This window comes from Schistocerca piceifrons, chromosome X, assembly GCF_021461385.2.
Source record: "Schistocerca piceifrons isolate TAMUIC-IGC-003096 chromosome X, iqSchPice1.1, whole genome shotgun sequence".
Lineage (NCBI taxonomy): Eukaryota > Metazoa > Arthropoda > Insecta > Orthoptera > Acrididae > Schistocerca > Schistocerca piceifrons.
In genome coordinates this window covers 587192967-587209815 of record NC_060149.1, presented here as the reverse complement: position 1 = coordinate 587209815, position 16849 = coordinate 587192967, and the positions used below count along the sequence as shown (strand labels likewise).

At 40.1% G+C, this 16849-nt stretch overlaps 1 protein-coding gene across 1 annotated transcript in view; it reads left to right on the top strand.

The window, feature by feature from the left end:
- The window catches only part of LOC124722537, a 99857-nt gene that overhangs the window by 44288 nt on the left and 38720 nt on the right, over positions 1-16849 (top strand). Inside the window, exon 4 of the mRNA XM_047247683.1 lies at positions 1620-1727. Within this exon, the coding sequence (XP_047103639.1) occupies positions 1620-1727 (108 nt within the window). The remainder of the gene's footprint in view (positions 1-1619; positions 1728-16849) is intronic.

The following is a 16849-nucleotide window of genomic DNA, read 5'->3' as shown; positions in this document are numbered from 1 at the left end:
AGAGAAATTTGTTAACATCGAGTATAGATTTAAGTGTCAGGAAGTTGTTTCTGAAAGTATTTGTATGGAGTGTAGCCATGTATGGAAGTGAAACATGGACGATAAATAGTTTGGACAGGACGAGAATAGAAGCTTTCGAAACGTGGTGCTACAGAAGAATGCTGAAGATTAGATGGGTAGATCACATGACTAATGAGGAGGTATTGAATAGAATCGGGGAGAAGAGGAGTTTGTGGCACAACTTGACGAGAAGAAGGGACTGGTTGGTAGGACATGTTCTGAGGCATCAAGGGCTCACAAATTTAGCATTGGAGGGCAGCGTGGAGGGTAAAAATCATAGAGGGAGACCAAGAGATGAATACACTAAGCGGATTCAGAAGGATGTAGGTTGCAGTAAGTACTGGGAGATGAAGAAGCTTGCACAGGATAGAGTAGCATGGAGAGCTGCATGAAACCAGTCTCAGGATTGAAGACAACAACAACAACAACAACAACAACAACAACCTGAGTGTTCCTCATGCTTACAGTTTCTCACTTAAACTTATTACATTAAGACCCCAAACTATTTATTACTTGAGTGATGCATTCATTAGATATAAACAGTTCAAATTAGTTGATAATTACCACAAACTTATTAGTATTTGTGTTCTAATTACAGTGAAATTTCATTTAGACAATCTCCCGGATATCTATTATTAGCTGTGCATTGTTTTCTCTCCTACTAAGGTGCTCTGTGATACTTTTCATAAATGGTTCTATCTCCTCTCCATTCATTATTATTATTTGCATTGTTGTAAGATATGATAATCATGTGAACATGAACATTTATGTTGAAATGATTAGAGAATGGAAGGGAAAAATTACTGAGCCTTGTGAGCCAGAGATTAGGTTATAATCTCAATGGCTAAAACTTCAGTAACTGCTTCCTGGTGACAATCTGTGGGCTTCATTAAGCTAGGTTTTTCTGATAGTGAAGTCTATATTGCCATAACATCATATCTCACTAAGGAGATTTTTATGATCAACCACATAAAAAGCTTTCAGAAAATCAATTACTGTTATTAGTTATTTAGTGCCCACTAGATTTGAATTATTCTTAAACTTCCAGGCACTGGTATCTATTTTGAATTATTATTCCAAAATCAGTTTTGTGACTAAGATTATATCTGGTTCATATTAATAGATACCAGCTCTTTGTTGAAACTGAAGATTAATTGGACAAATCTGTAGTAGGTTTGTAGCTATTCATACCATTTGTCACACTTTCTTTGTTCACTGTAATTACTTTCAAGCCTCTTAGGGCAAGAAAGAAGTGTCTGTCTGTAAGTCTGTAATATTTGTGGAAATATTCTCATGATTGCAAGGAAATTTGTGTACTGAAATTTGTGATTTGTGTACTGAAATTTGTGATTTGTGTATTAGTAAATTATACATCACTTGAATCCTTAAAGTTCAGAACATTACCTTTTTTGGGGAAGCTGATATGAATGGTTATTGGTTTTCAATAAATAATTAGTAGCATTAGCAACATTAGTAGTATCAACAACATTAATTGTACATAGTTTATTTGTCCAATGATCATTTTATAGTAATTTCAGTAACCAAATCTGTTTTTGTAGGCAATTGATGCTGTGTATTTTAATTTGGCAAATGAAGAAGGGTGGCACCTGATTACTGGAACTGCCCATCGACCGCATGGTGTAGTTAATGGCTTCCTTTATGTGAAGGTATGTCTTATGGATTTAATGTGAAATATGACACAACCGTCATTTCAGAGGATGTTCTGATTTTAAAAATGAATATTTTTTTCTTACTCAGTTAACTGGACAGCACTCACTTGTAAATCAATTGCCAGATTCAGTTGAGAACTTTCATGTGTATTTATGATAGAAGGCTTCTTGCGCTGCACAACTAATCTGAAGGTGGCTGTAGATAACAGCTGAAACCAGTGACAGAAAAATAAAAACAAGTGATTGCCATCTAGTTAAACAAACAAGAAAAAATAATTCTGAACCTCTCTTTTACATTTTTATGAGACTTCAAAAGAATGAGTAAATCAGTAAATTGAAGAAAAATACACTCCTGGAAATGGAAAAAAGAACACATTGACACCGGTGTGTCAGACCCACCATACTTGCTCCGGACACTGCGAGAGGGCTGTACAAGCAATGATCACACGCACGACACAGCGGACACACCAGGAACCGCGGTGTTGGCCGTCGAATGGCGCTAGCTGCGCAGCATTTGTGCACCGCCGCCGTCAGTGTCAGCCAGTTTGCCGTGGCATACGGAGCTCCATCGCAGTCCTTAACACTGGTAGCATGCCGCGACAGTGTGGACGTGAACCGTATGTGCAGTTGACGGACTTTGAGCGAGGGCGTATAGTGGGCATGCGGGAGGCCGGGTGGACGTACCGCCGAATTGCTCAACACGTGGGGCGTGAGGTGTCCACAGTACATCGATGTTGTCGCCAGTGGTCGGCGGAAGGTGCACGTGCCCGTTGACCTGGGACCGGACCGCAGCGACGCACGGATGCACGCCAAGACCGTAGGATCCTACGCAGTGCCGTAGGGGACCGCACCGCCACTTCCCAGCAAATTAGGGACACTGTTGCTCCTCGGGTATCGGCGAAGACCATTCGCAACCGTCTCCATGAAGCTGGGCTACAGTCCCGCACACCGTTAGGCCGTCTTCCGCTCACGCCCCAACATCGTGCAGCCCGCCTCCAGTGGCGTCGCGACAGGCGTGAATGGAGGGACGAATGGAGACGTGTCGTCTTCTGCGATGAGAGTCGCTTCTGCCTTGGTGCCAATGATGGTCGTATGCGTGTTTGGCACCGTGCAGGTGAGCGCCACAATCAGGACTGCATGCGACCGAGGCACACAGGGCCAACACCCGGCATCATGGTGTGGGGAGCGATCTCCTACATTGGCCGTACACCACTGGTGATCATCGAGGGGACACTGAATAGTGCACGGTACATCGAAACCGTCATCGAACCCATCGTTCTACCATTCCTAGACCGGCAAGGGAACTTGCTGTTCCAACAGGACAATGCACGTCCGCATGTATCCCGTGCCACCCAACGTGCTCTAGAAGGTGTAAGTCAACTACCCTGGCCAGCAAGATCTCCGGATCTGTCCCCCATTGAGCATGTTTGGGACTGGACGAAGCGTCGTCTCATGCGGTCTGCACGTCCAGCACGAACGCTGGTCCAACTGAGGCGCCAGGTGGAAATGGCATGGCAAGCCGTTCCACAGGACTACATCCAGCATCTCTACGATCGTCTCCATGGGAGAATAGCAGCCTGCATTGCTGCGAAAGGTGGATATACACTGTACTAGTGCCGACATTGTGCATGCTCTGTTGCCTGTGTCTATGTGCCTGTGGTTCTGTCAGTGTGATCATGTGATGTATCTGACCCCAGGAATGTGTCAATGAAGTTTCCCCTTCCTGGGACAATGAATTCACGGTGTTCTTATTTCAATTTCCAGGAGTGTATATAAACACATGGTCCAGTCACATTAATGAGACCACTACTTATGTTCAACATCAATGTGAAATAACCATTCACAGATGACAGGTGGTGGCACAAGCAGTGGAGGGTATGTAAAGTGTGTCAGGTGGACATGGAAAACAGTGTAGGCATTTTAATGAAGTGGAGAAATTTATCTGATGTCCAAAAGGGCATGATCATTGGCTTTCAGGCCAAGGATGGAAGCATTTCTGAAGCAGCTACATTTGTAAACCTTTTGCATGCCACTGTGGTTAAAGTATCCTATGTGTGGCAAAATGACACTATCCAAGGTTGGCAGCAAGGCAACTATGTTACACCCCAGGCCATAGATGACAGGGGTGAACAACAGCTGCGTAGATGTGTATAGGTGAATAGACATGCAGCTGTTGAGCAACAGATTACATAGATGAACCAAGGTGCTACCAACAGCATCTCCTCAAAGAGTGATCAGTGAACCTTGCTGTATATGGGCCTCTGCGGCAAGTGTGTGGTTGATGCACCCTTGCCAAATGCTGTTCATTGGACAAGAAGGCTGGAATTTGCTTGCCAATACTGCAACTGGATGTTCACTGAGTGATGACAGGTGACCTTTACAGATGAATCACTTTTTATGCTCCATCTGACAGATGGCCATGGACATGTACAGCATGAAACAATTGAAAGCAGATGGTTCCATGCTGGAGGAGCAGTGTTATGGTCTGGGGAATGTTTTTGTGGCATTCCCTGGGTGATCTCATTCTCCTAGAAGACATAATGGATCAACACAAGTATGTATCTATTTCTGAGGACCATGTCTACCTCTACATGCAGTTTGTTTTTCCTTGGCACGATGGCATTACCATCAGGGCAGTGCAATGTGTCATAAAGATAGCAGTGTATGAGCATGGTTTGTGAAGCCCCAGGATGAGTTTACTGTCCTCCTCTGGCCACCAAACTCCAGAGAGTTAAACCCAGTTGAAAATCTCAACCAGTCTGTTCTCACAATGAATTCTCAACTGAAAAATGTAGTGCAGCTGGCCATGGCAGCAGAAAACTCCATAACTTGCAAACTAATAGATGGAGTTGTCTCATTTTTGGTGAAAGTGTAGCTTAAAGTCCAACTTAAAGATATCACTGTAGGTGTTCGAAATGGTCACCATTAACATCCACACACAAACGATGTCGTCAAACTGGAGCACGAACTACTGACTGCAACGTTTTCAGTTGGATATTTGCGCATGAATGTACAATGGATTCTCGAAGTTCATCCAATGTGCATGGCTTTTGTCGATAAATGACATCCTTTAGTGTTCCTCACAGGTAAAAGTCCAGAGGAGTTAGGTCTGGGGAACGTGGTGGATACTCCACAGCACCTCTATGGCCTATCCTTCTTCCTGGTAGATTTTCGTCGAGATACGCCATAACATGATTTTGATAGTGGGCTGGGGCACCATCTTGTTGAAAGTAAACTCTTCCGTCTCCATACAAGTCTCGGATGGCAGGTAAAATGGAAGTCTGAAGCTTCTGAAGGTACACCTCATCGGTAGCTGTGCCGTCAAAGAAGAATGGCCCAATCAAGCCCCGGTGAGACCACCCACATCACACATTTACTCCTGGAAAATTCACGGCTTTGTCTACGTGGACGTTCGGATCTTCGGCGGTCCATTAGATGCAATTTTGGCGATTTAATGTACCACTGAGTTTGAACTGTACCTCCTCAGACCACACAATCATCTCTGCAAACTCGTCATCGTTGTGCACCATGTTAGTAAACCACTCGCAGTACTCCATTCTACAATCTGGGTCATCCTCGTTCATTGCATGTAGCAATCATGGGATGTAGCACTTCCACTTTGTTGTCTTCAAAATTCGCTGAACACTTGAGCAACTCACTCCAGTTTCACTGGCACACTGTCTCTCAGACTTCTGTGGTGAGCGAGTGAACTGTTGTAACACACGATGGGAGTTAGCTGGACTTGTTACTGTTACAGGTCGTCCAGATCATTGTTTGTGTACATCTTTAACACAGCCTTTGACTTCAAATTTGTCTCTAATGCGGCGAATCATTAAACATGTCGGTGGCTCTGTTTGATACTCATTTCACCATTGCCATTGAACCTCATTAATGTTTTTGTACTTAAAGTACCACTTCAAAACTGACTTCCTTTCATCGAATGTAAGCCTTGCGCCAACCATGTTTACTCAACTAACTAGGTGCAACTAAGAACAAAACACTATCTGGCGACTGTCATCTGACAAAACAAAACAACACAACACAATGCTTGTGTGGCGATTGCCAGAACTACAAACTATTACACTACCAAAGATGAAACAACTTTGTCAATTAGTTTTTTTTGTGTGTGTGTGTGTTGTGTGTTGTGTGTTGTGTGTGTGTGTGTGTGTGTGTGTGTGTGTGTGTGTGAAAAATGATGGGTTGAGGATTGTCTGAATCTACGTGCAAATGGACCAGCAGTTTATTAAGTACTAGCATACCCGCAACTTAGCATGGGCATTTTAATTCAATGATTTTTTTATATGGAGTGTAATGTGTTAAGCTCAGATTTTAAGAATAGGATAGTGTAGATTTCATAATCTGTCCATTTATCATTTTTTCTAATGTAGGCATAACAGTGCTGCCCCTTGGCTAGATCCCCAATTTTTCTTTTCCATGTTAAATGTAGGCATTTATGTATTAAAATGCACAAAAATACAGGAATTATACACTAAAATGAGGGAAATATGAGCACAACAAGTAATACAGTAAATAAAGTTACAATGAGTACACTTCAGAAAAATTGCATAATATATTCAAGAGAATAAACTGTACAAACTGGGCATCTCAATAACATTTTGGCCAGTCTCTGGCCCTTATGCAGGCAATTATTCAATTTGGCCCTGATTGACGGTTGTTGGATGTCGTCCTAAGGGATATAATGCCATATTCTGTTCAGCTGGCATGTTAGATTCACAATATCCTGAGATGGTTTGAGGACCCTGCCCATAATGCTTCAAGCATTTTCAATTGGGCAGAGATCTGGTAACCTTGCTTACCAAAGTAGGGTTTGGCAAGCATGAATACAAGCAGTGGAAACTCTCACTGCATGCCGGTAGGCATTATCTTGCTGAAATATAAGCCCAGAATGGCTTCTCATGAAGGGAATTCAAATGGGGCATAAAATATTCTCAATTTACTACTGTGCTATTAGGGTGCTGTGAATTACAACCAAAGGGATCCTGATATGAAAGAAATGGCACCTTAGACCACCATTCCTGGTTGTCGGCTGTATGGTGGGCGACATTCAGGTTGGTATCCCACCACTGTCCGGGGATTCTCCAGATACATCTCTGCTGGTCATCTGGGCTCATTTTGAAGTGACACTCATCACTGAAGACAATTCTACTCCAGTCTGTGAGATTCCAGGCTAAAGACATGCCTAGTGATGCCCCAAAGAGTGGTGGGCTATCAACCTGACTGTTGCCTGCCACACAGCCTGATAGCCAGGAGTAATAATCTGAGATGCCATTTCTTTCCATAGAAGGCAGTATATAAATGATATTCTATGTCCCATTTTGTTGCTCTTCATGGCAAGTCATCCTCATTTCACATTTAAGGAATATAATACTGCCTGCATGTAGTGAGAGTTTCTACCACTTGTCTTCGTTCTTACCAAACACTATCTTGTTCAGCGAGGTTGCTGGATCTCTCTCCAGTTGAAAACATTTGAAGCATTATGGGCAGAGCCCTCCAATCATCTCAGGATTTTGATAATCCAATGCACCAGTTGGACAGAATTTGGGATGATATGCCTAAGGAGGACATCCAATAACTCTGTCAATCAATGCCAAGCTGAATAACTGCTTGCATAAAAGCCAGAGGTTGACCAACTTGTTACTGACTTGCTCAATTTGTAAAGCTCATTAAGTTTCTCTGAAACTGTAATCATTTGTTTGTCTGTACATGTACATCACATCCACTGATTTCCATCCCATTGTCCCATTCAGGTAATTCCTTCATAGTGCATCCTTTTTTCTTCTTCTCCTTAGAGTTTATAATGAGCACTTGGATTTTCTTCAATGATACAAGCTTGAGGACCACTCTTCTTGCCCTTGCTTCCACTGTTATAAGATTGTTTCTGACAATCTGCAAGCAGAATGCCAAGCTATGTAATATCTGAAGCAACAATTCTGTGAGACCTTTTCCAGTAGTGTCATTTATTTTGTAGAAGCCAAAAAATATTCTTCATTTGCAGCTGGTTTGGAAAACACATCTACCACTCTTAAAACTATGCTTAATTCCTCCTTGTCATTCAAATCTGCTGTACGGTCCAATATTATTGAATATTATTTATTTTTGAGTATGATGTTCATCATGATAGCTACAATCTCATCAGAAGTTATGGTAATTATTTCATTTTGTATGCCCCTACTTAAAGCAACCAGTCTTCAAGGTTTAGCCCCCTAAGATGATTCAATTACCTGGGTTTCTAAACATTTTATGATTGCCTCCTAATGGAAGATTTCTTTCAGGGAGGGAACATGCTGTGGAAAATAATCTTCACAAATCAAATCTCCACCTCCTTTCTTCCTGATCAATTTGATCTTGAGTTGGCTGATCCATTAATTTTGATTTTTTAATTCTCTTCAAAAGCTATTTCCACTTTTACATTTTGATAATATGGCTGTGGGACAGTTCATGTTTAGAGATAATTTTTGCAAGCTTTGTCAGCTTCTTAACCTATTTCTTGTGAGAGAGCCAGCACTCAAATTGAATAACTTGCAACAAAAGCAAAATACGGGATCTTTTATTTGAGAATGTACAAGCTATGTTCAATTAACTTTCCTGTTATTAGAAAGACGATGGAAGCAATGAAAAACAGTAAACCATCTTCTTGTCTCACTATCCACACGAAATTTTTCATTTTTCACTGTCTTGCAGATCTTCCTTAATTGATCTCATCCTAAACTTGTTGTTTATAATATCTGGCCAGGTTCCTGGATCACTAATGTCATCAACAACTTCAAGGCAGTTACCTTCTGTAGATGATTTTCTTTCTTCGTGGTGTTTTTGGCTTGCTCTACTTTCTTCTGCAGTAACACTATCATAACCTATTTCCACTAGTGGAACAACTTCATGAACCACTAGTTCTTGTTTGCATGAAACTTATGATTCTTCAGCATTATCAGCTGATGAAGCTGTAGAAAGATTACTTTTTTTTTACACCACACTGTGCATTCACAGAAACACTGTTACTTCAGTTTAAAAAATTATTTAATGTACCCTTTTGCTGCAACTGCTCTTTTGGATTCCACAGATATGTTTCATCTACATCTACATCTACATTTATACTCTGCAAGCCACCCAACGGTGTGTGGCGGAGGGCACTTTACGTGCCACTGTGTTTACCTCCCTTTTCTGTTCCAGTCGCGTATGGTTCACGGGAAGAACGACTGTCTGAAAGCCTCCGTGCACGCTCTAATCTCTCTCTAGGGGGAAGCAATATATTCGATACCTCATCCAGAAACGCACCCTCTCGAAACCTGGCGAGCGATCTACACCGCGATGCAGAGCGCCTCTCTTGCAGAGTCTGCCACTTGAGTTTGCTAAACATCTCCGTAACGCTATCACGGTTACCAAATAACCCTGTGACGAAACACGCCGCTCTTCTTTGGATCTTCTCTATCTCCTCCGTCGACCCAATCTGGTACGGATCCCACACTGATGAGCAATACTCAAGTATAGGTCGAACGAGTGTTTTGTAAGCCACCTCCTTTGTTGATGGACTACATTTTCTAAGGACTCTCCCAATGAATCTCAACCTGGTACCCGCCTTACCAACAATTAATTTTATATGATCATTCCACTTCAAATCGTTCCGCACGCATACTCCCAGATATTTTACAGAAGTAACTGCTACCAGTGTTTGTTCCGCTATCATATAATCATACAATAAAGGATCCTTCTTTCTATGTATTCGCAATACATTACATTTGTCTATGTTAAGGGTAAGTTGCCACTCCCTGCACCAAGTGCCTATCTGCTGCAGATCTTCCTGCATTTCGCTACAATTTTCTAATGCTGCAACTTCTCTGTATATCCACGAAAAGCCGCATGGAACTTCCGACACTATCTACTAGGTCATTTATATATATTGTGAAAAGCAATGGTCCCATAACACTCCCCTGTGGCACGCCAGAGGTTACTTTAACGTCTGTAGATGTCTCTCCATTGGTAACAACATGCTGTGTTCTGTTTGCTAAAAACTCTTCAATCCAGCCACACAGCTGGTCTGATATTCCATAGGCTCTTACTTTGTTTATCAGGTGACAGTGCGGAACTGTATCGAACGCCTTCCGGAAGTCAAGAACAATAGCATCTACCTGGGAGCCTGTATCTAATATTTTCTGGGTCTCATGAACAAATAAAGCGAGTTGGGTCTCACACGATCACTGTTTCTGGAATCCATGTTGATTCCTACATAGTAGATTCTGGGTTTCCAAAAACAACATGATACTCGAGCAAGATACATGTACTTATGATCCATTCTGCACTCTTGCATAAGAAAACTGTATGTCCTGATAGCACCAGAAATAGACACACAGACTGTATTCGTACTTCATGCCAGACTGAGGTGCTGAATCAAGTTACCGAAAATACTAGGGCCCTTTGTCCAAATGCCACTGGCTCACAGATTCAGGCTGGTGGCCAACTGTCAGAGAAATGGAAATCTGTAGTGTCGTCAGTTGATGTGTAGAGCAACTGCGATGGTATTCAGCAAATCTGCCCAGTTTAAGAAAAAGTAGAATCAACAGTGAAGGTGATCTCAACAGTAGAAGTAGTGTGAATGGTGCCTACTAACATTGTAAATTTGAAGAATTCTTTTTCTCTTTCAGCAGGAAACAAGATTGCTCATTAAGTAAGGAAAAATTTTGACAGGGATCATGGTGTGCCCCCCTCAAACTCAACCGCTCCTATGACTGTGGTTCTCGCTATAGTCTTAAACGAACCCTTTAAGTTTTGCATTTCATGAAACATTGGTAGTTCATACTTCTGATGAAAAATTCAATTTCTTCTGGTGAATTTCCTTCTGTCTGGTTTTCTAGTCCATAAATGCATTCAAAAGTTTTGATATCTGTATAAAAAAATTAGCAGAACATGTATATAATATTAAACAGTAGACAAGTAGTATATTTAATTAAAAAAAAAAGACTTGCTACATCATTTGCTAAAAAATGATTTTTTAAAGAAAATATGTAAAATACAGGATAGCAGATGGCAACTGCTGATAGTGAATGATTACATAAGATGGTGGATACAATGACAGAATTATGTTCCATAAATGTTACCATAGAGTTAAATGTACTCACCACAATGAGGATATGTTGAATCGCAGACAGGTACAATGAAAACTGCTGCTAAAATATTAAGCTTTCAGACAAATTCCCTCTTCTGAAATAGAAAGCACATTTATTCACACAAGCACAGCTTGTTCACTGGCACTGTAGCCTAAATCATAGGCTAGACCATGTTCTGGGTTTGTGATGGAAGGGTGGGAGGGAGACAGTGTTAGCAAGCTTGTGAATCCTCACAACTCATGTTTGTTGTGTCAGTGCACTGCTTCTGCCAGTTGAATCCAATGTTGACAGATAGAGATAAGTTTCCCATGGCATCAAACATATGGTCATTTTTAAGAGTGGCAAAAATTTTAAATCAAGAACTGGACATTTTCATATTAATTTTTTAGTATAAGTCATACCTGAATTTTGGAGGCAATTTTTTGAAGAAAAGTGAATCTTATCATCCATAAAATACAGTATACACAAATACTGAAAGTTGTCCACCATACTTGTCTCATTACCTCCAGTTCTTATATGGTCTGTTGGAGAGTTTCTACTCAGTATCTGCGTATTGGTTTTGCTGGTTTTAAGACACATTTTTGTGAATTCTTCAAGGCCAAGTTCTGATTTAGTTTGTACTTACCTTTAGATCTCAGTCCAAATCATCACAGTGTAGTTGTTGAGTCCTTCCTTTTGACTGCTTTCAAACTTCGCCCGTTATGACAATGAAAAGGAGTAACAGAAGACAAACACCCTTGTTGGAGTCCACTTTCTGTTCTGAACCAACCTGATCTTCCATTTTGGACGTGTGTAATGCTCTTGATTTCATCATATAATCATCTTACTAACTTTCTCTATTCCAGATAAACAGTTATACGTCTCATTTTTCACCCAGTACTTCTCATAGCACATTGTGGCAGAATAAAGGTCAGTTGTTGATCCTTGAGGTATGAAACTGTGTTGTTGTGCCTCTAGTGTAGATTAATCAACTTTTCTTATTTTGTATCAAAGGTAGAACACACTGACATTTAGTCCAAGAAATATCACCTCTGTAGTTGTTGCACATCTTCCTATCTCTCTTTTTAACTATGACTCCCTGCTTCCAGTCATTAGCTATTAAATTTTCTTTCCAGGTTATGTTTAGATCACTGTACAGTCACTGATGCCCAAGGTGTCAAAGTGCTTCAACCATTGCCACATTGAACTCAACTGATTCTGCAGACATGTTGTTTTTCATTTCAGACACCAATTACTCCACTTTCAACTAGATCAAGCTATCAGGATCAGGATCAAGTAGTTCATCATCTACTGCAGTATTATCTCCATTACATTTTAACAAAGTATTGCCCCCATCATAATTCAGTAATAAACTTCTCTAATATTTGTGTCTTCTGATTCAGCATGTAAACACTGGGAAGTTTGACCAATTAAATAAATTCACTTTTGGTTCTTCTGTTGTTTATCATGTTTCACAGCCTTTTGTATCTCAGTCATGAGTTACTTTGGTAACCATTTCTTCTTTACATTTCTTTTTTCATCTTCAGCTAACTGTCTGACTGTAAATTTTTTGCTGCTTCTACTCCACTTAGGTTTACCTTTTTAGGTTTTTTTATCCGACTCTGTCATCCATATACTACATGAACTGTACCTACCACAAACTGCTTACGGCCTATGGTGTCAACTCAGATCTTCAGCCTGAATGACTTTGACATCATTAACTGCAGTCCTTACATTTGGATCAGTTTGTATGTAATCTATTATTGTACCAGTTTTATCATCCCAGCCATACTTCAAGCCCCTGAAGACAGGAGCATCTGTTACATATATATAAAACATCCTCAAGGGCAATGACCTCTCGGAATACCTTACTACTTATTGTGAATTGTGATTTATTAGTCTCATAACATACACTTACAAATCGTGTGATTATGGTACAGGAGACACACAAAAAATTACAAACTAAAATCTAATATTAATTTTTAAAACTATATTTAGTCTATGTTGAACCATCCCTGTTTCTTCTTCTCTTACTATCAAATCTATTCATCAAGAGTCACCAACATTAATGGGCATGGGTCCCTTTGAAGTAAAATATTCTGGAGGTAAACTAGGTTCCCATTCGGATCTCTGGGTGGAACCTGCTTCGAAGAGCGAAAGAAACTTTCAGGTTTGTAACATGGAATGTTAAAAGTTTGAACAAGCCAAGAACGTTCCAGACACTATTAGACAAATTAGATAGATATGATGTAGACATTACAGCTATTCAAGAAACTCAGTGGCAGGGGGGAATAGCATAAAGAGGGGTAACTATATATTTTTCTATGGAGGTGCAGAAGCTCACATTTTCGGAACAGGTTTAGCAGTACAGAGAAAAGTGCTTCACACAATCAGAGATATAAGGTTCATTAGTGACCGACTATCAGTTATAGTGTTGTCCGGCAGGTGGAATAGACTAGTAGTAATTAATGTACACAGACCGACTGAGGACACTGAAGAGGTTGCTAAAGATGGCTTTTATGAAGAACTAGATCAACTGTGGGATAGGTGATTTTAATGCAAAGATAGGGAAGCAGGAAGCATTCCGGCCTACAATTGGGAAAGAAAGTTTGCATAACATTTCAAATGATAATGGCAGAAGGGTGATTAATTTTGATGTTTCAAAAGATATGACTATTGAGAGCACATATTTCAAAAGGAAGGACATTCATAAAGCAACTTGGGTCTCTCCGGATGGACACACCCGAAACCAAATTGATCATGTTCTTGTAGATCGGAGGTGGCACACTAGTATAGAAAATGTTAGGACTTTCAGGGGAGCAGACTGCGATTCTGATCATTTTCTTGTAGTCGCCAAAGTTCACCAATGGCTATGTACAGCAACATCAAGGTGTCACAATGCAGAACTTGTTAGGTTCGACACTGACAAGCTAAATGATGAAAACTTTAGAAGAAGGTACATGATAGAAATTTCAAATAGGTTTGATGCTCTCAGGACACACGAAGATCAAGACGAGGATGTAAATAAACAGTGGATCACTGTGAGGAATAATATCAAAGAGGCAGCGAAGGTCACAATAGGTACAATTAAGAAGAACAGGAGGAAACTGTTGTTTGATGAGGAATGCAAGAAATTGTTAGAGGAAAGGAGAAAAGTGCGATTAGACTGGGATAGAATGGGAGACAGAAAACGAGAGGAGTTCTTGAACATGAGAAGGGAAGTTGGTCGTAGGCTACGGGCAAAGAAGAGGGATTATTTGAACAATCAAATCAAAAAAATGGAAACAAACAGTAAAATAAAAAAAACATTAGGGAACTTTACCTAGACTAAATGGGTATAGGAAGGGGTTCAAGCCTAGGACAAATGCACTTTGAGGGGATGCGGGGGGACTACTGACAGACCCCAGTGCTACATTAAGTAAATGGAGGGCGTATTTTGAGCATCTATTAAATGTACACCAGGTAGCAGGAAATGAGCAAGCGTACAAAATACATACAGCAGAACCCCAGATACCTGAGCCAGTGTTAAAGGAAGTAAGAAATGCAATCAACAAATTGAAAAACCATAAAGCACCTGGATCAGATTGCATAACTGCAGAATTAGTTAAAAATGGGGGACAGAAATTGATGGAAGTAGTTCACAAAGTGATAACTAAAGTATGGAGTTCAGAGATGATACCTGAAGAGTGGCAGGAGTCGATTCTGATCCCAATTTTTAAGAAGGGCTACAAATTGGATTGTAGAATTATAGAGGGATATTGCTATTACCAGTATGTTCCAAAATTTTCTCGAATATTCTGCTAAGCAGCCGTACACCATATGCAGATGAAATTGTTGGGGATTACCAAGCTGGCTTTCAGAGGAACAGATCAACTATAGACCAAATATTCACCCTGTGTCAAATTTTGGAAAAGAAATGGGAATACAATAAACCAGTTCATAATCTTTTCATAGATTTTACAAAAGCATATGATTCAGTATTGCAATCAGAACTGAAAAACACAAAAGGTAGAGTACGCGTGGGGAAATTGGAGTCAGAAGAATTTGTAATAAAGAAGGATTTAAGCAGGGAGATGCCCTGTCTCCACTACTTTTTAATTTAGTCCTAGAATATATTGTACGAATGGCAGCAGATAATTCAGAGGGTGTGGAGTTAAATGGAAATATTAAGATGTTAGTGTATGCAGATGATCTAAACACCATTAGTGATAGAAAATAATCTGTAACAGCAAATGCGATTGCGTTAATCAAGACTAGTGAAGGTGTAGGATTAAGGATAAGTGAAGACAAAACTAAATACCTGGTTACTACTAGAATGCCAACAGCAGTAGATCAGGAAATGTTAAGAGTTGGAGACATGCAGTTTGAAAAAGTGAACACATTTAAGTGTCTAGGCATGGACATCACTTGGAGAAATGAGATTGAATCCAAACTGAAGAAGAGATTACAGACAGGAAATGTGTGCTACTTCTCACTGAATAGATTACTTTCATCATGGAAATTGTCTAGGAATTTAGAGATTAGAATATACAAAACTATTATTCTACCAGTTATGCTGTACGGGTGTGAGACTTGGTCTCTCACTGTGCAAAATGAAAAGCCATTTCGAGTATTTGAAAACAAAATTTTGAGGAAAAGTTTTGGAGCAAAAAGGGATTGCATTAGTGGAGAGTGGCGAAAACTGCATAACAAAGAGGTTCACGAACTCTATTCAAGCCCTGACATAATCAGTATTATTAAATCACGTAGGCTGCGATGGGTGGGTCACGTAGCTCGAATGGATGAGGGCAGGGCAGCGCGCAGAGTACTGGTAGGGCACTTAGAGGGAAAACGTACTGTGGGGAGACCGAGGCATAGATGGGAGGACAATGTGAAGGCTGATTTGAGGAGCCTAGGTATTGATGGTGAATGGAAGGAAATAGCCCAAGACAGGGACAGATGGCAAAAATACGTTGCTGCGGTAATGGACTCTCGAGTCCGGTATCACTAGTGAGTGTGATATTTAGTCTATGTGGCAGTATCTATATTTTCTTCTATTTCCAGCATAGGTAAAATATCTTTCTTGATAATGGACAATTTGTTTTTCTTTTTTTTCACAGTATAATGCTAATTTGCAGTTGGATTCTGCTCAGATTATCAGTTCATCTTCCATGAATTCTTCAAATGAGTAATAACACTTGTATATAAGAATTTCATGTAACTTGTTTTTAGTGTCCCTAGCTCCATGTTTAGAATGTTTTTGCCTTCAATTTTGTTGTAGAGTTTCATGCCCATATATTGTGGGGTCTGAGCATATAATTTCAATCTATTGGCAGGAAGCATAAAATTATCTTTATTCCTTGTGCAATATGGATGATCAGATTGGTTTTTAATTAACGATTCTGGTTTGTTGTGTAAAAATATCATTACCTCGTATATGTATAGGGAGGGGACAATTAAAAGTTTTAGTTTCTGTAATAATGGACAATATGATTCTCCTTGCTGTGCAGTGCACATATTTCTGATAATTTCCTTCTGGAGCTTCAGTACTCGAGATGTATTATTGGAGCTCCCCCAGAAAATAATGCCATATCTTATCACTGATTCAAAGTAACTTAGATATGCTACTTTGCAAGTGGACATGTTAGTAGCACTTGATAATATATGCATGTCATATGAAAAGCTACCCAGTTTGCTGCACAGATACTCAATATGTGTGTTCCAGTTTAAATTCTTATTGAGGTGTAGACCTAGAAATTTGGCAGAATGTACTTCTGTTAATTCTTCACTTTTATGATTATACTAATTTCCTGGTCTTTTCACTGTTTGGTTCTGAATTGAATTAAGTTTGTTTTTGATATGTTAAGCTTCAGACCATTTAACGTGAACCATGACTCTAGCTTGTCTAATGTACCAGTGACTCTATCAGGAATCGTTTCTGTTTCTTTGCTTTCTGTCAAGGCAGACATGTTATTAGCAAACAGAACGGATGGTGAATTTATATTTTATGGTAAGTCATTGACATACAATAGAAAGAGAATT